The sequence below is a fragment of the Sphaeramia orbicularis genome, chromosome 21 (assembly GCF_902148855.1).
Source record: "Sphaeramia orbicularis chromosome 21, fSphaOr1.1, whole genome shotgun sequence".
NCBI classification, from domain to species: domain Eukaryota; kingdom Metazoa; phylum Chordata; class Actinopteri; order Kurtiformes; family Apogonidae; genus Sphaeramia; species Sphaeramia orbicularis.
In genome coordinates, this window is record NC_043977.1 from 44,300,996 (window position 1) to 44,326,436 (window position 25,441).

The window sequence follows — 25,441 nt, forward strand, 5'->3', positions numbered from 1 at the left end:
CGATAAAACTCTGTGACATTGACTCCAAACATACATGCCCTTGGCATACATAAGAGATGATATCTGACATCTGTAAAACCCCCAGATACTGTATGTTGTAGTTAAGTAATTTATATGAAACCACAGTGATGACAGATTATGTGCAAAAAGTTAAAATTGTGTAGAGTTAGTTTTTTTAATGTTCTTATAAGACAGTTTCAGACAGTTAAACAGAGCAAATGTAATCATGTCAGTTTGTTAATGAGGGATAACTTGAGGTGAAATGACTACAAATGCTTAAAATTGTCAGTGTGCCTCTCGGTAATATTGATTATGTTTTAATTAGGTTCAGTGAAGAAGCTTCATACAGGCACATGTGCATATGTAGTGTGTGTCCTCCACTTATAGAAACAGTCATTAGCTCAGTAATGTAGTTCGCTGACATCAACAAATGACCAGCTCCCGTGACATGACTTTACAGTTTGATTTTTATTTTATTGTTTGACTTTTAACTGGAGTCTCATTGACTTAATGTGCCCAATAATGTGTCCTTTAAACAAAGATGGTTTACAGAAGTACAGAAAAGGAAGGTATTTCAGTCTGTGTGAACTGTGTGTAGACATGTTAAGCATTTTGCCTTTCAGAGCATTTACCTTCTTTGTTGTCGTACCTATATTGCAAAAATTATGTTCCAAGATGTTAGTTTATTCCAGCATTACTCTATGTACATGTAGTTATTTAATTTATCCGACAGATGGAGAAATGTAAATATAAAGGGAATGCTGGAAAAGCACTGAAGGCTTGAAACTGTTAGACGCAACCTAGGTTTTTTTTTTTTTTTTTAACAATTTAGATGAAACTCAAATAGTAGAAGGATTTCTGAATTCCAACATGGATTAAAATGTAAATTAGGAAAAAAGCACAAAAGTACAGTTGAAAAAAATAGTCAACACTTTATCTTTTCACCAAAAATACAATACAAGTAGACTTGGATACAAAGCACATCCAATGGGCTGCTCAGGAACAGTTGTTTTGTGATCCTTCACCTCATTGCAGAAATATGGTTATTATGCAGTTCTGTATGCACAGATCACCTCTAATACTTTACCATTTGTCGATTAATCCAGAGCGATGAGGACTGGATTTGACCAGCAGTGAGTGTAAACACTGACAGCTGGTACAGACAAACCCAACAAAAAAATGGTTTGACCAAGATAATGCTTTGATATGTTGGAATTTAAATTAAGTGTGTTGAAATATCAGCAGATGTAGCAGCGGTGGGTAGATTTTACTGGCTAATTACTACACCCTCACTGTTCTCCTCCATGTGTCAGTAAAAGCTTCCTAACAGCCTCGCACTGTCACCGTTCATGATTGCGGTCCCGACGCCGCTGCAGGGCGTGGCGCAGTCACAGATTACAGAGGTGCCGACCATGAAGACATTTTCACCACATCCATTTTCTAAGCCTGCCTTGATCCAAGTCATTTACTCGGCGAGGATCTCAGCACTGTCTCCATGACAACCCTCTCCCATCCGTCTCACCATCGGCTTCATTATCTTCAGCTCACTGTGAGATGGTGTTTGGGTCAGTCACACAGAGGCTTTGTGAGCCCAGAGTGTGATAAAGCTCTGACCTTTTCACAGGCTGACTTTAAAAATACCAAAAAAAATTGCAGTTTATTCAGCTTTATTTTTATCTTCTATATCATGGCTGGTTAGTTTTATACTTTGGATTTGTACATTTAAAGCTGCATGAAGGAAATTTGGATCAATAGAGCACAGATGCAATTACAAAAACACTGTTTTCACACCAGCTAAACAAATTGATATGACTAACGTTTTAGCAAACAGCTGCCTATTTACCCACCCAGCAGACACAGAGCTGCATCATTATTCATTTGGAGTCATGTTTGTGTCCTCTGATTGCTTTAATTTTCACTCTCTAGCTTTGATTTGTTTACACTAACTCTTAAGTAAAATAACTGGCTCTTCAGCTCCTTCTGCACCAGTTAGTTGCTAATTGTGTCTGCTTTTTGGTGCAGTCTGCTGCCCAACATCTTTTTAGAACATGCAGAAAAATCTACTGAAAGGAGTGATATTTTGCTATTTTTAAATGGAATTATGCATTTTAAACATTTCCCTGTGGTCTACGTAAACTGTAAATGCTGTGTTTGGGTCTGAATTCTTCATAATTTCAACTCCACAGGTCCATCTTCAACCCTATTTCTGAGTAATGGCACTAGAAAGGTTGTTTTGAGCGCTGGTCCTTTAAATGCATATGAGCCACTTCATGCCCCCTCCCCTCCAGGTTGTTGGCTGTGCTGCTCTGTCCCATTCAGCCAACAACTGAACATTTTAGGTAATCAGCTGGAAGTTTGGACATATTTTCAGTATGTACTACAACCGCTGCTGCTGACAAACAATTGTCGTACTCGGAGAAATGTTCGTCGGAAGTCTTGTCTTTATATGTGCAAATGTCGTGACATAACTAGTTATAGATGTAACAAATTAAGCAGGAATTAAAACAGGTTGTGGAAATCCACTCAATTTTTGCCAAAATGAATATAAAGATAGCTTTGCAGTACCTGGAGGGTCCACATACACAAATAAATGTACCAAAGACTAATAAAAGTGGGTTTAGCAAAATATAACCCCTTCAGTGTGCAAAAATAGTGTGCAAAAAACTTGAAATCAAAGTTGAGGTAAAAAAAAAAAAAAACTATTTTATGTTTCCCTGATTTAGAAATACGTGCCATCCAAACTATTATGAAATGCACAAGAATGTCAGTCAAAATAATGTCCATCATTACTTCTAACACTGGCAGGTAATGTTTGCTAACTAGCAAACAACTACCAAACAAATGAGGCAAACTATTCAAAGGCTAATATACATTAACAAACATATCATTGATTTTCATTTAATCCTTATGTGTCTGCATTAATTGCAAACTTAATAAAAACAGGTCCACAACCAGTCCTATAGTTTGACCCAATATTTGAGCCGATGGTTTTGGCAAGTGAACATTCCATACATCACATAACGCTCACAGAAAAACAATGGGTTTAAAAGGTTAAATTAAACCCTGTAGGTAAGTACAGTACAGGAAAGTCTGCAGAGCACAGCAAAGAATGTACACAGGTAAGAAACATCTATCTATCTATCTATCTATCTATCTATCTATCTATCTATCTATCTATCTATCTATCTATCTATCTATCTATCTATCTATCTATCTATCTATCTATCTATCTGTCTATCTGTCTAATTAAGTAATGGCTTGTGTTGTGTTGATTTTCTCTGCTGTGTCACAGAAAGTCTCATACGAATACAGTAAACATGTTTAAAATGGGTTGATGTCGCTTTCTGTTCATTCAGGTTTGGCAAGTAATAAATAAAAAAAAAAAAAACAAAAAAAAAACAGTGCTGGAAATCTGCTTAAGTTTGATTTCCAGAGAGCAAAACTTAAAAGGCAGCATTTGTACACAGAATATATGGTGCTGTTGACAAATAATATCTTAGATGTGCATCAGTGCATTTAAATCATCATATGGAATTACTGTTAACATACATAGAATAGCCTGTAAGTTGGTTGTTTTTTCTGTAACCATCCGTTCTGCATAAATGCTGCCTTTGTCAGTCCTGAAGGAACTGAAGCTGCAGGTGATGAGATGTAAGTACAGAGCACTGACCAGGAGAGAGACCTGGTCATCACATGACACATTAACAGAGACGTCTAACCAAGGTCAGTTTATACAAATATAACATTTAGTGCATAGTATTTTATTCATTTTACAGCAACCACAGATTCTTTGTTTTTGTTTGAGTCAAAAACAAAGACATAAATATTGCATTGTCTATTAAAGTAAGTTGAATTGAATTTAACTTTTGGGGCAGCATGTGCCAGTACATAGTCTTGTTTTCTTTGAGCTGATTATTGAAATAAATGATAAAGTAATGACCACATAATAACTTTATAATTGATGCCTGTGCATATTTTGGACATCTTACAAGCTTCACATTCACTGATCTGTTTTTGAAACTTCTAGACATCGTGTGTTGTATTTAATAACAACACGTTAATATGGAGACAACCATTACCTCACATTTTTAATGTAAATGTAATGCAATGTAATGAAAAAAAAATTAAAATATTGCAACCAGGTCAATTCAATTTCAGATAAATATATTTTACAACATTTGGGACATTGATCAGAGGGGTTTGAACTCTACATCATCCGTCCACTACTATTTCCATCACCTCAAAATCAGCAATTAACAATTAATCCCCATATCCTTATTAAACGTGTCCCCACAAGAAAAGAGGTTAATGAATTTTATATCCACTGTAACAAATGATGACACAGCTGTGTCTGCAGGCTGCAGTCCAACAACCACATTAAGCAAACTATTAAGTGGTTTTATACAGTAGACACATCAGTCAGAGATGTAAAGAAAGCAGAACTGACAGTTGTCATGTACAGCTGGAGGCTGACATGATAAAGGAAAAAAATGTGCCATTTAACTAATGTGTTTGGATCAATTCATTAATGTGGCATTCCCATCTGAGCAAGCAGTAGATTGAGCTTTTGTTGTCCATATAGACTTATCTGATTTCTCAACATTTCAGGTTGTTAGGGTCAGTTATGAGCACACAATTATTATATGTAGTGAGTTTTAATACTGGATATTATGATGCAGTTTTGGCTGGTACTAAACAGGACTGGGACATGCAAGATAAGATAAGATAAGATTTGCCTTTATTAGTCCCACATGGGGAAATTCCAGATTCACAGCAGCAAAGCACAAAAGCACCCAAGAGCAAAAGACAACAATATGGATACAGGAGTTCTGAGACACATGATGATGTGTCAGTCAGCTGATAATGTGATGACATGTCATGCCTTTGATTTTAATGTATGACAAATCTCTGCCTGCATGTTAGTGTGTTCTTGTGGGGTAAAAAAGAAGAAAAGGAGATGCACTTTGTGACAACTGAATCTAGTCTTCAGCATGATAACCCTAAAATCAGTTAACCACAGTTGTTATCTTAATATACTCTGTTTAACTAACATCCACAGAACTGGAGGCAACTGAACAGAAGTGTAGTGGACTGAACAGGACTAAAGCCTGCTGTGATACTTGGAGCAGGTTAATCACTGGAGTTAAATTAATTTTGGAGTCCTGAAAGCATCTGTATCTCACTGAAGACCACTTGACCACCCAGAAATGATTATCCAATCATATTAGGACAGGAATAATAATAAAAGAAATAAAAGGAATTTTGACTGGCTATGGAGTGAAAAGATGTTTACTTCATCTTCCAAAGAGATCACAGCCTCATCCCCTTATCCTCAGTTTTAAGAACCACACACACTCATTTGTACAGGGCTGTGTGATCAGGAAGTGAACATATTCACACATAAATTAACAAAATACAGTTAAAAGAACTTCAGTAAATGGTGATATGAACTACAGGACACAGGAATATTATAAAAGTTTAAACATATTTTTAAATTTCAGAGACATTATTGCTATAGTTAATGTTTGATATTTGTTTTAAAAGCCCTTTTCCAAGTCACTTTCAGTGGGGGTGGTTCTCCAGTACCCCCTATAGGCCAGCTTTCACTATCATAACATCCTCAACTGCTTCAGGTCTTATTGAGGTATATATCGTTAGCCTCATAGCATAATTGCCTAAGTCATACACTACATGGACAAAAGTATGTGGACACGTTGAATTCAGGTGTTTCTTTTCTAACAGGAGTCTGATATACAAAACAATAATGACAAATGTCATAATATAGTTTTATATTTGTGATAAATATCATTACATTGGTAAGTTTGGTTTAAATTGTTATCTTTGCGTCCAAAATGCCTCAGAGATGGTTTTTACTTAATTTCTCACAACATTGATTTTGTCTTTGTTTTGTATTTTTATACATGACTATGATCTTAAATGTTCTGCCTCTAAATTTCTAAAATATTTTTCATGCTCTGACTGTAATAATAATTTTCTACCACAACTAACCATCTATTTTCTTCACATCTCACTTAGGAAGAAAAATCTCACATTTCTCACATCATCTAAACATTTATGAAATATTGATGATTATAAACTATATGGACAAAAATATTGGGACACATCATGTCTACAGCTGTAAGATGTCCTGTTTAGGCTGACATATAAACATTCATTCATTCATTTTCTGAACCCACTTTATCCTCACTAGGGTCACTGGAGCCTATCCCACCTGGACATGTCTCCAGTTCATCACAGGGATGACGTATAGAGATAAACAATCAATTTAGCAATTTAGATTAACCGATTAACCTATGATTGCATGTCTTTGGATGGTGGGAGGAAGCCGGAGTACTCAGAGAGAACCCACGCAGACACGAGGAGAGCATGCAAACTCCACACAGAAAGGTCCCACCCCCATCAACTGGTGTTGGAATCAAACCCAGGACCGTCTTGCTGTGAGGCATGAGTGCTATCCACTGCACAATATTAATAACCCATATGATATTTATCGCAATATAAAACTATATTATGACATTTGTCCCAGACCTCTGTTAGAAAAGAAACACCGGAATTCAACATGTCTCAATACTTTTGTCCATATAGTGCACAGGTGTCAAACATGTGGCCCGGGGGCCAAAGCCAGCCTGCCAAAGGTTCCAATCCAGCCTGTGGGATTAATTTGATAAGTGCAAGTAAGGACATCAAACTCAAAAATAATATCATAATAACCTATAAATAATGACAACACCAATTTTTCTCTTTGATTTAGTGCAAAAAACATTAAATTATGAAAATATTTACATTTACAAACCATCCTGTAACAATAAAATGTGAATAACCTGAACAAATACGAAACACCTGAAATGTCTAAAGAAAATTAAGTGCAATTTTAATAATCTTCTGCCTCCTACTAAATGTTTTGTGCCTTTGTAGATCATATCTGTAATGCATATGTAGAAATGATAAGTCAAGGCAGAATATTGATAAAATTGTACTTACATTTCTTTACAAATTTCATTTTTTTCAGGTTTTTCACATCCTTTTTGTTTGGATAGTTTGTAAACGTAAATATTGGCATAATTTAAATTAAATTGGGGTGAATGTGGCCCCCGGAAGAAAATGAGTTTGACAGCCTTGATATAGTGTATGGATGCTATGAGGCTAACAAAAGGGGAATACTGGCCCAGTTATTTGAACCTCAGCAGATGTAAATTTGTCACATAAGATGAGACAGTGATTCTGTTTTCCTGTAGGAAGGATGAATAAAGTGCTCCATCCCAACAGGCTGGGCGGCGTTGATCCAGTCTGTGGTCTGTGTTTGTCCACGGTCTCTCCTCTGTCTGCTGTATGAGCTTCAGTCAGTGCTACAACGCTACATAAACGGCTTGTTTTGTCTTGACCCTCCCACCTCCTTCCCTCCTTCCTCCTCCTACCCCTCCTCCTCCTCCTTGTTCACCCCAAAGTCGAGCAGATCACCGCCGTTTTCACCGCCGCCACCAGGCAAAAGGCATGGGACCATTTCTCAAAAGCACAGCGCAAGAACATAGAAATTTGGCGCAAGCAATGTGAGGTTGGTATCCTTTTACCTTTTTTTTTCTTTTTTTTTCTCCTCCCACCACCCCTCAAGCCAAGTGCTCTCTTCTCTGCCGTCATTTCTGAGTCCCCAGGAGACAGTTGACAGACAGCCGTGTTGGATTTGTTGTGTTCAGCTCCCTTGTTGTTGTTGTTTTTTTCCTCCTGGATGCTGCACCGTTACGGGCAGACAGAAGCCGGCCTCTGATCGCCTGAGTCTACATTTTTTTGCCTCCAGCCCACATGTAAGGCAAAGATCTGAGGCCTCCTAGAAAGCACGAAGCGCTGCTATGGTAACAGCAATTTCCAGGGTTAAGTTTCTGATCAATAATTCATCCACAGTCAAAGTTTGATAAGTTTAAACATGGGACGCTGTGTATAAAATAGGAAAGATGTGTCCATATTCAGCTCAAATGCTGATGGTTCCTGTGGATGTGGATCAGCCTGTTGCTTAGGCTGGCACTGTGGAGGTCATACTATCACAGAGCCAACTCAGAGTCACTACTTATGATCATTTTTGGTTGAAGAAGAGGTAAGATGTAGTAGTTTCCGCACAGTACAGCATGTTTCAGTTTAAAGCACTGTCGTTTATGGTTGTGGTAAGTCAACTTGTATCCATCCACTATCTAGCACTGATTCTTGTTGCTACGAGGAAACACACTGCTTTTTCTAATCTGCAGAAATGGGTAGTATCATGCCAAAAACGTGCTATGAAAGTACAGTTTGCAAATGAAGAGATAATGAATATGGGAGCCCTAATGAGATTACCCCTGAGGGCTACCACTGCAAAAGTGATGGAAGATAATGCACCAGGCAGACAGAGACTTTCAGCCTCCAGACTAATTTATAATAATTTTACTCCTCCTCATAGTCATGCAGTCACTTTTATAAATGACGTAGGTTTCCTGGTGTTAATACAGATGGTAGAATACTTCTGTAACCCCAGCGGAATGTACAGAGTTTCAGCTGACGTTTCTGTTAAATGGAATCATATACTGTAGATACAGGCATAAACATGAACATAGACATAGATATAACCATATATATATATATATATATATATATATATATATACAGGGTGGGGAAGCAAAATTTACAATGAACATTTAGTTGTTTTTTCTCAGCAGGCACTACATCAATTGTTTTGAAACCAAACATATATTGATGTCATAATCATACCTAACACTATTATCCATACCTTTTCAGAAACTTTTGCCCATATGAGTAATCAGGAAAGCAAACGTCAAAGAGTGTGTGATTTGCTGAATGCACTCGTCACACCAAAGGAGATTTCAAAAATAGTTGGAGTGTCCGTAAAGACTGTTTATAATGTAAAGAAGAGAATGACTATGAGCAAAACTATTATGAGAAAGTCTGGAAGATACTATTAAAGAAGAATGGGAGAAGTTGTCACCCGAATATTTGAGGAACACTTGCGCAAGTTTCAGGAAGCGTGTGAAGGCAGTTATTGAGAAAGAAGGAGGACACATAGCATAAAAACATTTTCTATTATGTCAATTTTCTTGTGGCAAATAAATTCTCATTACTTTCAATAAACTAATGGTCATACACTGTCTTTCAATCCCTGCCTCAAAATATTGTAAATTTTGCTTCCCCACCCTGTACTACATATATATATATACACACACACAGTGGGGCAAAAAAGAATTTAGTCAGCCACTGATTTTGCAAGTTCTCCTACTTAGAAAGGTGAGAGAGGTCTGTAATTTTCATCAGAGGTACACTTCAACTATGAGAGACAACATGAGAAAAAAAATCCAGGAAATCACATTGTAGGATTTTTAAAGAATTTATTTGTAAATTATGGTGGAAAATAAGTATTTGGTCAATAACAAAAGTTCAACTCAATACTTTGTAACATAACCTTTGTTGGCAAAGACAGAGGTCAAACGTTTCCTGTAAGTCTTCACCAGGTTTGCACACACTGTAGCTGGTATTTTGGCCCATTCCTCTACACAGATCTCCTCTAGAGCAGTGATGTTTTGGGGCTGTTGCTGGGCAACACGGACTTTCAACTCCCTCCACAAATTTTCTATGGGGTTGAGGTCTGGAGACTGGCTAGGCCACTCCAGGACCTGGAAATGCTTTTTACGGAGCCACTCCTTCGTTGCCCGAGCAGTGTGTTTGGGATCATTGTCATGCTGGAAGACCCAGCCACGTTCCATCTTCAATGCTCTCACTGATGGAAGGTGGTTTTGCCTTAAAATTTCACGATACATGGCCCCGTTCATCCTTCCTTTAACACGGATCAGTCATCCTGTCCCCTTTGCAGAAAAACATCCCCAGAGCATGAGGTTTCCACCTCCATGCTTCACAGTAGGTATGGTGTTCTTGGGATGCAACTCAGCATTCTTCTTCCTCCAAACATGACGAGTTGAGTTTTTACCAAAAAGTTCTATTTTGGTTTCATCTGACCACATGATATTCTCCCAATCCTCTTCTGGATCATCCATTTGCTCTCTGGCAAACTTCAGACGGTCCTGGACATGTACGGGCTTAAGCAGGGGGACTCGCCTGGCGCTGCAGGATTTGAGTCCCTCTCGGCGTAGTGTGTTACTGATGGTAGCCTTTGTTACTTTGGTCCCGGCTCTCTGCAGGTCATTCATCAGGTCCCTCCGTGTAGTTCTGGGATTTTTGCTCACCATTCTCATGATCATTTTGACCCCATGGGATGAGATCTTGCGTGGGGCCCCAGATCGAGGGAGATTATCAATGGTCTTGTATGTCTTCCATTTTCTTACAATTGCTTCCACAGTTGATTTATTCGCACCAAACTGCTTGCCTATTGTAGATTCGCTCTTCCCAGCCTAGTGCAGGTCCACAATTTTCTTCCTGGTGTCCTTCGACAGCTCTTTGGTCTTGGCCATGGTTGAGTTTGGAATCTGACTGTTTGAGGCTGTGGACAGGTGTCTTTTATACAGATAACCAGTTCAAACAGGTGACATTAATACAGGTAACGAGTGGAGAACAGAAGAGCCTCTTAAAGAAGACGTTACAGGTCTGTGAGAGCCAAAAATCTTGCTTGTTTGTGGGTGACCAAATACTTATTTTCCACCATAATTTACAAATAAATTCTTTAAAAATCCTACAATGTGATTTCCTGGATTTTTTTTTTCTCATGTTGTCTCTCATAGTTGAAGTGTACCTCTGATGAAAATTACAGACCTCTCACCTTTCTAAGTAGGAGAACTTGCAAAATCAGTGGCTGACTAAATACTTTTTTGCCCCACTGCATATATATGTACATGTATGTGTGTGTGTGTGTGTGTGTGTGTGTGTGTGTGTGTACGTGTGTGTGTGTGTGTGTGTGTGTGTGTGTGTGTGTGTATATATATATATATATATATATATATATACAGGGTGGGGAAGCAAAATTTACAATATTTTGAGGCATGGATTGAAAGACAGTGTATGACCAATTAGTTTATTGAAAGTCATGAGAATTTATTTGCCACAAGAAAATTGACATAATAGAAAATGTTTTTATTCTATGTGTCCTCCTTCTTTCTCAATAACTGCCTTCACACGCTTCCTGAAACTTGCGCAAGTGTTCCTCAAATATTCCAGTGACAACTTCTCCCATTCTTCTTTAATAGTATCTTCCAGACTTTCTCATAATAGTTTTGCTCATAGTCATTCTCTTCTTTCCATTATAAACAGTCTTTATGGACACTCCAACTATTTTTGAAATCTCCTTTGGTGTGACGAGTGCATTCAGCAAATCACACACTCTTTGACGTTTGCTTTCCTGATTACTCATATGGGCAAAAGTTTCTGAAAAGGTATGGATAATAGTGTTAGGTATGATTATGACATCAATATATGTTTGGTTTCAAAACAATTGATGTAGTGCCTGCTGAGAAAAAACAACTAAATGTTCATTGTAAATTTTGCTTCCCCACCCTGTATATATATATATATATATATATATATATATATATATATATATATATATATATATATATATATATATATATAATCAAAAAATGAAATTTTGATGCAGTTGACTCAGGAGGCAACAGCAATAGATAAAACAGACACTATATATACAAGGTAGAACAAATATGCATGTAACAATTATGTGTCAAGTATTAAACTGTGGTTCAGTGATTAAAAAAAAATATTATCAGTTGTAAAAGCCATAATCAGTAATAAAAACTACATTTACTTTCTCTATTAAGTATCAGAAAATAATCAGAACGTATCACTGATGTTAGTCCATACTGGCCTTAAAGAGAAGAATGTAACAATACGATTACACTGAAAGAGTGAGTTATTGTCCTGTTAGTTGAGCTAAGATTTGCTAAACTAAGCTACATGTAAGGTAATACTGCCTATTCTGAGGTCAGACAAACCCATCACTTATCTTTCAAATGTACTTTTTCATATTAACCCTCAAACATCTAAACAGTCGCTGGCGAAGAAAAGTATGTAAAAAATGTTGTCTAAAATGTTGTTAAAGTCTTTTGACAAATAATTATATCAATATATTTTAACGATTCAGGTAAAATGCAGTTCCTCATCTTTTCAGCATCATCTTACGTATCTTATTTGAGTGAACATGGAAACACCATTGTCCTCTGCAGCACTGATTCACCAATAACACCCATGTAGTTTGACGGTGACAGTGATAGGGCTGCACAATTTTGGCTAAAACTAAAATCCCTATTTTTTTCCCCTAAAAACTTGATTTTCGATTTTGATTTTTGGGTAAAACTGCAAAAGACAACGGAAGTCATGCATGTCAGCATGTTCGTGAGCAGCCCGCAATGCAAGTCACTGCTCCCTACCTCAAATCTGTGATGGTATCACTGAGTCCCCAAAAATTCTGTGATGGGCCCACAGAAGTTATACCAGTGTAAGTCAGTGGCAGGTATCAGTCAAGCATGCGTGGACCACATAATATGAGTGATCCCCATGCAGTTGCATTTGAACTGGGGGATCTGTGCGTGGACCATGGCTTACATTGGTATCACTACTGCGGGCCCATCACAGAGTTAAGGTCCATGGTCATTACACAGACTTCTGTGAAAGACCGCTCTCACAGTTAGGAGGAGGAGCCTACGATAGACTGCAGAGAGGCTTGGAGGAAAGAGAGAGAGAGAGATGAAATCGATTTGACAGTTTCCCTTTTTTAAAAATCGTCCTTATTAAGATATCCAATTTCAATTTAAAATCGATTAATTGGGCAGCCCTAGTGGTGGTAGGTGCTTGTTTTTATGTTTGGGTAATGATACATATTGCTGAAAATGACACTTTTTCTTCAGTTTTATCTGTTTTCACATAATAACCTAAGTATTTACTTTGCTCTTAGTTGTAGAGACAAGAATGGCTGATTTTCACAAAAAAATGCAAAATGCAGACATTAGTATTAAAATAAATGGAGAGGAAGGGTAAGAAATAGTTCTACATTTTAAAGGGTTAAAAAATCAAAAGGCTTCAGTTTTTTGTGTGATGTGCAAGTGGCATGACTTATGTAGACTATATAGTAGATCATATGCATTGAATCTTTCATAATAATGAGAAGCCTAAAGCTTCAAACTAATATGAAGGTAGTAGCTTTAGGCTAAGCTGTTGTACAGTTAAGCTAACGGTGCATCTTTAGCTGCGTGAGATACACAATGGATTGATATCCTTCAAATTGAAGTTAATTTATCCACTTATATGAAACCTACTCATTCATGTCATTAAAAGATTTATTCTATGAATCATTTTAAAGGTTGCATTGAGTTTCTGCTTGACTGGTACATTGCTATTAAAAATTAAGCCCATAAATCTGAGTTAGGTCAGCTAGCTAAGTGAAAAGTTATTGACCCATAAAGACCCAAACATCCACCGTCGAGCAAAATTGTCTACTGATGTAAACTGTTTATCACCTGTTGATCCACTAATCCTATCAATACATGTCAATAATTGGTGTAAAATGCAGTTTATCATCTTTTCATGGTCATCAAATATGACCCATTTGGATGTTCAGAGGCTCCGTAGTGAACGTAGAAACACTGTCATCTTCTACAACATTGATTCATCAGTAAAATTCACTGAGTTGGATCAATGACAGTGGATGGAGATAGTTTTATATTCAGTTAATATAACATTTTGATGAAAAATTAACTTTTTCTTTAGTTTCCTCTGTTTTTGATATAACAACCCTCAACTTTACTCTGAGCTTTAATGAACATCTGCATAATCAATGGATTAAATATGAGAAAATAAATGATTTATACTGGAAAAAAATGCAAAATACAAAGGATAATATTAGAGTAAATGGTGATAAATCACTTAAGAAAGGTTAAATATAGAGAAAAATTAATTTGAGAACTGTCACAAAAGGAGTACTGGGTCTTTATGGGTTAGTTTAAATTTAATGAAATATGAAAAAGAGGCAAATGATCTGTTCATTCCTAAATTCACTAACTAAATTTATCAGGGTGCTTGTGCAGGTCTTGAAAGTCTTAAAAAATATGAAATTTTGAAACGCTGTTTTCCAGACCTTGAAAAGTTTGGAATTTTGTGTGTAAGCCTAAATTAAGTATGAAAAAAAGTTTCTCTCATAGTTGAATTTGAGTCTGCTCAAAGGCACATAATATTTTAAGATAAGAAATACATGAGGAAACATAAAAAAACTAGATCTGATTTCACTAACTGGTCACTACTGGAATGATTCTAGTAAAACTTTTTTGTGTGATATCCATGCACTTTTGTGATTTTCAAATGTTCTGAAAATGTTTCTGTCAGTAAACTGCAAATTGTGCATTCTTTTATTCATACGTTTATTAAAATGAATTTTCTACTACACACAACAGGTACAATGTCAACCAAAAAAGTAGGCACACAAGTATAAAAGTACATAAAGTCAAGGTCTTAGGGAAAAAATAATTTTGAAAACGTCTAGAATTTTTATTTGGATAAAGAACAAGCACCCTGATATATGTATTGTAGAACCTGGTGTTCACATGCCATGAGGTGCTGAGGGTTGCTGAACACAGTGTGTGTGTGTGTGTATGTGCGTGTGTTTGTGTGTGTGTGTGTGTGTGTGTGTGTGTGTGTGTTTGTTTGTGTGTGGTTGCTGTGATGTTTCAGGAGCTGAGGAACGCTCACAGTGAGGAAATCATGGGCATCCGTCGAGAAGAAGAAATGGAGATGTCAGATGAAGACTCTGATGAAAATCCATGTAAGAAGATGCGCATTGAGGAAAATGGTACGACAGCTCCTGTACAAATAGTTCAAGTACCCATCATACATGCAGTAATAGGGTGTTTTTACACTGTTAGGGCTTTGGTGCTCTCTTTTTGTCCTCTTGTATGTCAGTGTGATCTGTGTGATCATATAGAAACTTAAGCAGTTTTTCACCGCAGGCATTTTCCAGAAAACTGAGTGGTCTGCCTATGCTGATTCATCCCAGACATTAGCTTTCAGTGTGAATAGTTAATGGAAATGGAAATATGTCTGAGTCAAATGTGCTCACATCAGCGTCTGAGAACCTCATTATTGTTTCCTCACCATCACTTCTCCTCATAATTGATGTGATTAATATGTTTTTTAACTCACAGTGATGAAACTTACTGCGGAGGTATTTAATGTCTGAAATCTGCTGGTCTGGACCACATATGGCCACACTGTTGTATTTGGCTTTGTCACAGTGTCTAGAGCTTAAAGAGGCCTGATTATGAGTGTACCAAGCATTTGGACAGGTTTGGTTTTTTTTGTTTTCCTTGAATACTGTATATTTTTGATTCCTTCAGTTTGTTTTAATTCATTCCACTCATCAAAATGAAATGTTACCAGTGTACGGTTCTGCAAACCACAGAAAAACACTATAGGCAGGAGGTGGTTGGTCTGTTCATATGGCCCGTTTTGACACCAGATAATTAGGATCCTGAATGGTTTAGGCAACAGACCTGTTTTAGGTAGAGTTAAGAAAACGTTGTTTGCGTTCATTGTGTTAACTTTGGACTTTTTCTGTGTTAAACCAAGACATTGCATTATCTCTTAAGAGATGTCAGATTCTAAACCTGCATGCTTACATACCAACCTTAAATTAGACATGATTGGACAGCACCGTCAATATATTTATGATATTATTGATATAAACATACTGGGAAGTGTTGATATAAAATGTGTTTTTGTCCTGAAACATGAGCTTATTCTAGCAAGTGTAGTTTCATTTCCAGCAAGTATGAGATGCATGCTACTGCCTCCTGCCAGTTGGAAAATTATTGCACATTTAGTCTTGATGCACTTATGTGTATATACACCAGTGAAGTTAGATCTGATTACAAGTGATCATGTGTGTGAGACAATGTAGGGTGAACTAACCCTGATCATCATAAAAAAAAAAAAAAAAAGGAGGGGTGGGGTGGGGGCAATTCCACAGACTGGCAGAAAAAGTTGTTGACTGATTTGCCCTTGAGCAAGGCACTTAACCCCCCATTTGCTCCCTGGGGCACCTGATATGGCAAGCCCGCTGCTGCTAGTCTGCAGTGTGTGGCGTGTTCCTGCATGTTCTAGTGATGGGTTAAAAGCAGAAGTTAAATTTCAGTGTGTGGTGCATGTACTGTGTACTGACAATAAAGGATCTTAATCTTAACCTTAATCTTAATGTAGCAATCATTATCATATCAATCGGAAATTATTGGGTGCTGCTGTCTCTCCATTCAAGTATAATAAAATGTCGCAGGAAAGAAAATATCAATACAACAGAAAAAGAAAAAAAAAACTAGATAGATAGATAGATAGATAGATAGATATACACATGAAATATACTGTATATTTTAAAACACCCTATTAAGACAATATTAGAACAGCAATTTGTGCATGAAGACTACATATATTCAATATAACAATTAAAGAAGTATACATAATAAGTGTGCCAAAATGTAGTTGTGTGTAGTCATAATTATTTGAGGTTATAAGGTGGAGTTAAATGGTCTGATGGCCACAGGTGTGGTTCACTGGCGTATTGGGTGGAATTGGTCTATCACTGAACAAACTTCTGTGACTGACCAGCATGTCATGGACTGGGTGAGTGGAACTGTCCAATATTGTCTTGATCTTAGACAACATTGTCCTCTCTGACGGTGGTGTCAGAGAGTCCTACTCCATCCCACAACATCACTGGCCTTGTGGATCAGCTTCTTGAGTTTGTTGGCATCAGTAACCCTCAGCCTGATGTATAGTCGCGGAAAAAATCATTAGACCACCCTTGTTTTCTTTAATTTCTTGTTCATTTTAATGCCCGGTACAACTAAAAGTACATTTGTTTGGACAAATGTAATGGTAGCAACACCAATAGCTCATAAGAGTTTAATTTCAGAGCTGATATCGAGACATTTTCCATGTTTTCTTGATAATAACCAAAATCACTTCAGTTCTTACATCAATAGCTATGGCATTGTACTGACAAAAACAGTGCTTTTAGGCATTCCATGTTTTCTTTTCTGTCTGTTTTAGTCACGTGATACACACAGGAGTTAGTACTTGATTGCATAACCATTGTTTTTGATGACTTTTGATGGTCTAATAATTTTTTTCTGCGACTGTATATACACAGAAATACACATCTACTCATGATCAGGCCTCTCAAGTAAATGCCATGCATGAACAGGACCAGACTGTTTCACTGCCGCATTCATTCATTAACATGATGTGGAATATTACAATAAGTCATGCTATTTAAAAAAATAAATAAATAAATCACGGAAACAAAATGCTGTTTTGACAGTGAACAGTTATTGAATAAAGATGAAGCAGCTGTGGAGCACTGAGTTTAAATGTCACAGATTCATAATTTATCCTGTTCCTTCCTCTGTCTTTCTCATCGTATTTCCTCATCCTGTCTTCCTCTTTCCCCTATCACCTCCTCTTCTCCTCCTCTCCCATCCTCTTTGCTGCTCCTGCTTCTTTTCTACCTGTCGTTCAGGCGTGTGCGAACAGACTCATGCATCTTTGAAAGAGGAGAACGACTCACTGCGTTGGCAGCTGGACGCCTACAGGAACGAGGTGGAGCTGCTCAGGAAGGAGCAGAGCAAAGCAAGCCGACCGGATGACGACTACACACACTCGCAAATGCACACACACAGTCCTGAGGCACAGATCCAGCTGCTGCAGCAGAACATGCACAACATGCAGCAGGTAAGTGTCAAACGAATGTGTAACCGGGGTCGATAAACATGATCAACATGATATACTGTAAGTGAATTCAGTTTTGTTTTGTTTTTTATGTAACCTTAATTTAACCCAGAAAGACCCAGTGCTACTTTTGTGGCAGTTCCCAAATGAAATTTTCTCTATACTTCACCTTTCTTAAGTGATTTATCACAGTTTATTGTAATATTATCTTCTTTATTTACATTTTTTTCAGCGTAAATCATGTATTTTCCTGTATTTAATTTGGTGATCATGCAGATGTTCATAAAAACTCAGACTAAATTCAAAGGTTATTACATCAAAACAGAAAAAAATGAGGAAAAAATTGCTTTTTCAGCAAGAATATCATTAACTAAACATAGAAATAAGTGTGTCCATCCACTGTCATTGATCAAACTCCATTGGTTTTACTGGTGAATCAGTGTTGTAAAAGATGACACTTTTGTCCACTTCCAAATGAAATTTTCTCTACATTTAATGTTTCTAAAGTGATTTATCACCAATTATTGTAATATTGCCTTTTGCATTGTTCCGTATAAATCATGTATTTTCCTATATTGGTGAATCCATGTTCACTACAGAGCCTCTGAACGTCCAAATGGGTCATATCTGATGATGATAAAGTACATTTTACACCAATTATTTACATGTATTGATAGGATTAGTGGATCAACAGGTATTAAACAGTTTATATCAGTAGATGGTTTTGGTCGATGGTAGATCTTTGGGTCTTTATGGGTTATCCAGGTAAAATCCCACTAAGATTAAGGACCTCTTTTACATGGGAGTCCTGGCCAATATAGGCAGCAACAACTACAACACACAGTTACAAGATTACACAGTTAAAACACACAGACACATTCAACAATAAACAGTTAGTAAAAACAACATTTAAAAGCAGATTAAGAAAAACAAGTGCAAGTTATGGAGCGAACCTCAAGAACTCTCAGTTTGGACTTAACCCTGTAAATCCTGAACCATTAAATCATTGACAGAAAATTCCAGTTCTTTGAAACTGGAGCCTTTATTGGTCCTTCTGAACAACCAAAAAAAATTCTTTCAAATATCAATTTCCATGTATGATTTTTAATTTTGTATCATATTTGATACATCAGGTCTCAATGCTCAAATATTATCATTTTTAAACAAACAAAAACATAATGTAACACAAACATGTTTAACAAATTGGTCATTCTTTCTCAAAATTGCCAAAATTTTGCCTCCTGACAATCTTGTAGTGTCCCTGGAAAGGCCTCTGGTGAATGAATTCCTCCCCCTGGTGGATTATCCGTGTATTGTATGTATCTAATTGTATACATCAGGTTTTTCAAGAAGAAAAATGTCACACTGATCATGCAGAGGGCTTCAAAACTCATGTATCAAATATGATACGGTCGACATTAAAGGTTTAAAAGTGCTCAAAGAAATTAAATCAGTTAGTTTCTTTCATCTATACTGAACAATGGCAATTACTCTGGCAGCCTGACAGTCACATCTGTTGTGTTAGATGTGTTGTCACCTGGAGTTAGTTTTAAATGATGAACTGAACAGGTTTTTAGTTACACAGGACAAGGCTCATTAGTCTGGATACAGGAGCTCAGGTAGAAGGGTTCTGTCCTCGTTTTGTCGCGTCCTGGTCCCAAGATTTGTGACTTTTGATGTAAGGAGCAAAAAGAAGCCAGTGAAGGGAAATCAAAGAAAAGTCACATAAGCTGTTTAAAACAGATGTATAGATATACATTTGCCACTGGTCTCTGCTGTTTGCAATTCAGCTCTTGCCATGTTGATACATGGAGTAAAAAGTGACCATATTTGGACAAAAGGGGTGGTGTGAATACTCAGCCATGTGCCAGCAGTCATGGGTGGCTAATGCTAAGCGTGAGCCTACTGACCTTGGTTAAACAGAGAACCTCATGATACACTACACAACCAAATTTTATGATCTTTATAGTGAAACCTAATAACCTCAACTATAGAGGAGCTGGAGCCGATCCCAGCAGTCATCAGTGGTATTACAACAGTAAGAAACATCCACTTTGGGTTAATTTTGGAGCCAAGGTCCTTCACCCTCGTTCCATATACTTAATTACTGCTTTTGTAACAGTGCAATCATTAGCTTAGTTTCATAGACAGACCATGTAAGCTGATGGCATTTAATTCTAGTACTTCGACCGCATCCAGATAAGTAGGTTTTACCATTGCAGAGTCTACATACACGCTGAATCTAAGTTCATTAGGTTACATTATGCAGTGGGACTTAAATAAATATACAGTTGTGGAAGAAATTATTAGACCATCAAAAGTTATCAAAAACAATGGTTATACAATCAAGTACTAACTCCTGTGTGTATAATGTGACTAAAACAGACAGAAAAGAAAACATTGAATGCCTAAAAGCACTGTTTTTGGCAGTACAATGCCATAAGAACTGCAGTGATTTTGGTTGTTATAAAGAAAATCATGGAAAATGACTAGATATCAGCTCTTAACCCCGTAACGCCTGAATCATTAAATCATTGACAGAAAATTCCAGTTCTTTGAAATTGGAGCCTTTATTGGTCCTTCTGAACAACCCACATTTTTTTTTCAAATATCAGATTCCATTAGGGATGCGAATTATCGATTAATCCATTAATCATTAGTTGGTTGACCTTATCAATCGATTAACGATTAATTGATAAGCGGCAATTTTCCTGAGAACCTGAATTTCTTTTTCAATACGGTCTATAAGAATAAAAGCTAAATATTGTTTATAAACTTGAATATAAACCCAGGTGTGAAATATTTCAAATGTATGTTTTACATTATGGGACTCCTGACATTTTTGGTCGTATTCAGGGAGCAAAACTACTGCACAAGTACAATAATTATCATACATTTGGCCAAACTGCATTTCCTATAAAAAGAAAAGAATTAAGGGTTCTCCCAAATATAAAAAAAAAAAAAGTTCCCACATCTCCTTTTTCTCTCCTACAGTCGCCATTGCTGAGATAATTAAGCAAAGCACTTAAAGTGTCAAACTGCTTCAGATGAGCTGCAGCAGTATGTGTGTTCATGCAAAAGTTCAGATGTGCGTTTATCAGGAAAGAACAGGGAGGCCAGGGTACTCAACTTTCCCCAAGCAAACAAAAAAAGGAGAGAGGAAAAAAGAACTACAACAGTTTTTCATTGCTGACTCAGACCTTTCCCATGATCCCTCACTCCGCTGATTTCACAAACCAGTGCAGAAAGCTTTGTCACAGCATAGTGTTAGTAGTTTGCCATGAGTTGGAATAATTTAACTTGACTTCCTGTCTTTCCCTATCTAAAGTGACAGCACTGATAGAATGAGGCACGGTAGATAAAACCACATTACACACACACACACACACATATACACAACCTGCCCTGCTGGGTTGTAAATGTGTTGCTTACTTGACTTCTAACAGTGTGAGAGAATGTTACGCTCCTGTCACATTTCATTTGTCACCTGCTGTTGTTTTTATTGCCTCAGTACAGAGAAGCTGCTGTAATGAACAAATAAGTACTTTACTGGAATAGGTCTAAACATATATGTTATTCTAATAAGTAATCATGTAATTATGGAAGCCACAGTCATTGATATTAAGACCAAAACAGACCCAACAGCATCTGTCCTCTGCATCATGGTGACAAAGTGTAGACAAAAGAAGGACGATGTATTTAACACAGACTAAATGAGACATTTAGAATGTGAAGTGTCATAATGAAGTGTGCCACAGGCAGTCCTGAATCACAGCTACGACTTATCATCAATTGAGGTGTGACACAAACAACATCGCCTATGTAGCCCCATGACTCAGCATCATCATCAGCTTGTCAACAGAGACATAAAAAGTACAAAAACTAGTTACTGGTTCAGAGTCTAAACACATCATTCCTTTCCTCAGAGACAGTCTCATATGGACATATTACTGACAGACCTTGAAAAATAATGGATTAGTATCACATTAGAACATTAAAACTTAATCACTATAACAAGATCTTTTTTTGCATCAGGTAAATTGAACCTTGTGGGTTTATTATGTATTATGTATCACAACATTATCTGCTGATAGTTCAGTCTGTGTGAGTGAGGTACTATCAGGAAAACACAGTTGATGATATCACTATGTTGTATTAATTCCTTTGTTCTGTCTTTATGATAAATGTGTACATGTGTTTAGAGCTGCTGCGATTGATTATTTTTGTAATCGATTGATCTATTGATTATTTTCTTCAATTCAATTTGATAAAGAGGTTATTTGAATCTAATAAGTATGCCAAACTGCAGCAGTCAGCTCTTTCCAGATTTTGTTTGAATCCCCACACACACACACATACATGCACACAGCGGCCACTTTGCATTCATAACATAGATGTATAATATATAATATGTGCACTGCAGCATACAGTTTATTAACTTGCTAACCACTTAAAATGGAGCTAACAAACAACTTTGTGTTGATCCTGGCATCATGTGCATCACAGTAAGTGTCCTGTGAAATACAACAGTGGAAATGAAGCTTTGATCCAGGAAAGTTGTAGTTGATTGATCTTTTTAATTGATTCAAGATGATTAGTCGGTTATTCATTTCAGCTCTACACATGTCCATGTCTTCCAGCAACTCCTGGATCTGCAGGAGCAGCTGAGGAGTAAGGAAGATGAGCTGGAGCAGGCCAGAGAAGAGCAGCGTTACCTGGAGGGGGAGGTGCTCCTGCTCCGTGAAAAGGTGTGTACTGTACCGCCGTCGCATTCTCAACCTGTTGAACAGTAAAGACAGAAGTGGTCAGTGAGATCTTTTTTTACACCCTTGACAAAGATGACAGTGACAGGATGTTTAAAAGTTTATTATTCTTCACATCAGTGTGTACCTCCAACTCTACATATGAGTTCACATGGAACATAAATTTGTATCATTTAGGTAATTATTTTTAATGCCTGATGGGACACAACATTGGTGAACTGATGGTAAAAACCTGTGCATGTGTGTATTACAAAATCAAGCTATTTCACTTGACTATTTTGAGTGGATTTCTCAGCAGCAGCTTTTAAATGTAGCAAATCAGGGATGTTAGATCAGCTGATCAGCTTTAACATGAGGACTGACTGATAAAGTGGTAATTATGTAAGCATTAGATAATTATTATTGATGATCTCATTCACCCAGAACCTATTTGTGAGTGTATTTGTCAGCAATTCAACATTTAGTCCTGATAGTTTATGTACTGCAATCAGCAAAATGTTCAGCCCGAGAATCTGAGTGATTGACAAGGGTCATGTTGTGACTGCGTTAGAGCATCTCCAAAACTGTAAGTCTTAATGGGTGTTTCCTGCAGTGGTTAGTACCCAATATGTGGGAAGAGAATGTTATAGCCACCAGCCTACTATTGTGTAAGTCCCCCTTTTTTGCCACATCCTCCGTGACTGAAGGCCTGGACTCTAAAAGACATTTGCACCAGATGTCTTGGTCTGTAGGTTATGACATGGGGTCTTCATGGATTGGATTTGTTTGTCCAGCACCTCCCATAGATGCTCTATTGGACTGAAATTGACTGTTGGTCCTTGGCCCACTTTTGGTTGGTACTAACCACAACAGACTGAAAACATTTAATAAGGTCTGCTGCTCTGGAGATGCCCTGACCCAGTCATCACATCAGTTTAACCTTGGTCAAAGTCACTCAGATCTTTACACTACCCACCTTGTTTCTCCCAATGCATCAACTTTGATGACTAAGGCAGAATCCCAATTCACCCCTTGGCCCTCCCCCTTACCCCTACCCCTCTGTTTTGCACGTACACCTGGAGGGGGAGTGTTGTCCCGATTCTCAATTAGACTGAGGGCAAGGGCTAAGATGGAGGGCTGTATAGCTCTTGAAACTGAGATTTTCCAGGACCACACTATGAATGGAGGGGTAGGACAAATTTCCCATTATTCTGTTTGAATCATTGGCAAGATGGAGGTAAACACAGCAAAAAAGTGCAGTAGTGTGATGAAAGAAACACAAATGTATGTATTTTCCTTGTAAACAACTTAACCATTTGATCGATCGTTTAATGCCGTTTCAATGTGTTATAGATCGCATTTCTGCGGTTTATAATTGATAGCCGCAAAAAGATGACCAAAGCCCATGGAACAGAGATGGTTACAGCTACTGACAGCATGAAGAATACTTTCGGAAACAAAGTTTTTGCATCTGTTAATAGCAGCATCGATGACTGCTGATGACTTAACAGGTCACGAAGGGTTGTCCCATTTCATAGGAGAATGTTTCAACCCCTACCCCTTGCAGCTCCATTTCAAGGGGTAGTATCAAGTGTGAGGGCCAAAGGGTAGGAATAAGGGGGAGGGCTAAGGGATGAATTGGGATTGGGCCTAAATATGCACGTGCTGCCTTATATCCCACCCACTGAAATTGGCCATTGCAGCAAAATAATCAGCATTATTACCTCGTCATTTGTTTGTGGTCATATGGTTGCTCAGTGCCCATACTGTACTGTATAACTGATTTATTGCATTAATAAACCAAGAGATAATAAATAAGTCAATGCTGTGTTTTTCAGTAAAACCAACAGAAAGTGGTTTTGTTTCCTACCTTAAGATTTTTTTTTTTTTTTTTTTAGAGCGTGCAATTGTCGATGTATTCTCACTGAATTATGGAAATTGACTTCAGGTTTCCTGCAATCTGTTTCTATTGATTCTCGAAAACACTTCTGTACACAACACCACTGCTCAGTTCCTCTTTACATTGGAAAGCACATACAGGGGTAATAAAATATTAAGTTTGATTGACTTAATGCATCCATCAATACACATGTTTGCTGGAAGAAGAACAGACTGGGGAGGTAAGAACGATGAGGAGGAGGATGAGGATGAAAGAGTATTTTTTTGATATGTCAGGTTAGGTTTATCATTCAGGTATATATGCACGTATAATCAGAGCTTTGGAGAAGGTCCAAGTCTAGCATTTCATACAAATGCAAATCATTTATATGACATTTAATATGAGTCCAAGTCAAGTTCATTGAGATTTGAGATAAACCAAGTCATGGATTTAAACAAGTCCATGTTAGGAGTTAAACTTAAGTGCAAGTCATGTTTAATACATGTCCAATTTAACCATTTAACATAAGTCGTGTAGAAAAGGTTGTTCCATCCCAAATCTCAGGTCAGATCAGGTGACTTTGTGCGAAGTCCAAGCCAAGTCCCATGTGATTTGAGAAAAGATCAAGTCAGGTCTTAGGTCCAGTCAGGGAAGTTTGTGTCAAGTCCAAGTCATGGGTGTAAAACAAGTCCAAGTCAGGCATTTAATCCAAATCCGCATCAGGATTTAAACCCAAGTGCAAGTCACTCATTTAATATCAGTCCAAGTTAGACTTTTAACCTCAGTCTAAGTCGAGTCACAAGTCTTCTGGGGATGGATCATATCATCCCAATTAATCTGAAACAAGTTCAAATCAAGCGTCAGGTCAGATCAGGTGAGTATGTGTCAAGTCCCAGTCAGTAATTTTACATAAGACCAAGTCGAGCGCTTAATACGAGTCAAAATGGTTCATGTCATCCATAGTCTCAGGTCAAATAAGGTAACTTTGTGTTAAGTCCAAGTCAGTCATTTTATACAAATCCAAGTCAAGTCCCATGTGATTCAGGAAAAATTTAAATCTCGGGTCATATAAGGTAAGTTTTAATCAAGTTCA

At 37.4% G+C, this 25,441-nt stretch overlaps 1 protein-coding gene across 1 annotated transcript in view; it reads left to right on the forward strand.

Moving 5' to 3' along the window:
* Nucleotides 1-25,441, forward strand: part of LOC115412950 (ecto-NOX disulfide-thiol exchanger 1-like) — a 117,384-nt gene that overhangs the window by 72,691 nt on the left and 19,252 nt on the right. The window contains exons 8-11 of the mRNA XM_030125635.1: nucleotides 7,467-7,573; nucleotides 14,680-14,797; nucleotides 17,519-17,730; nucleotides 22,368-22,475. Coding sequence (XP_029981495.1) covers nucleotides 7,467-7,573; nucleotides 14,680-14,797; nucleotides 17,519-17,730; nucleotides 22,368-22,475 — 545 coding nt within the window. The remainder of the gene's footprint in view (nucleotides 1-7,466; nucleotides 7,574-14,679; nucleotides 14,798-17,518; nucleotides 17,731-22,367; nucleotides 22,476-25,441) is intronic.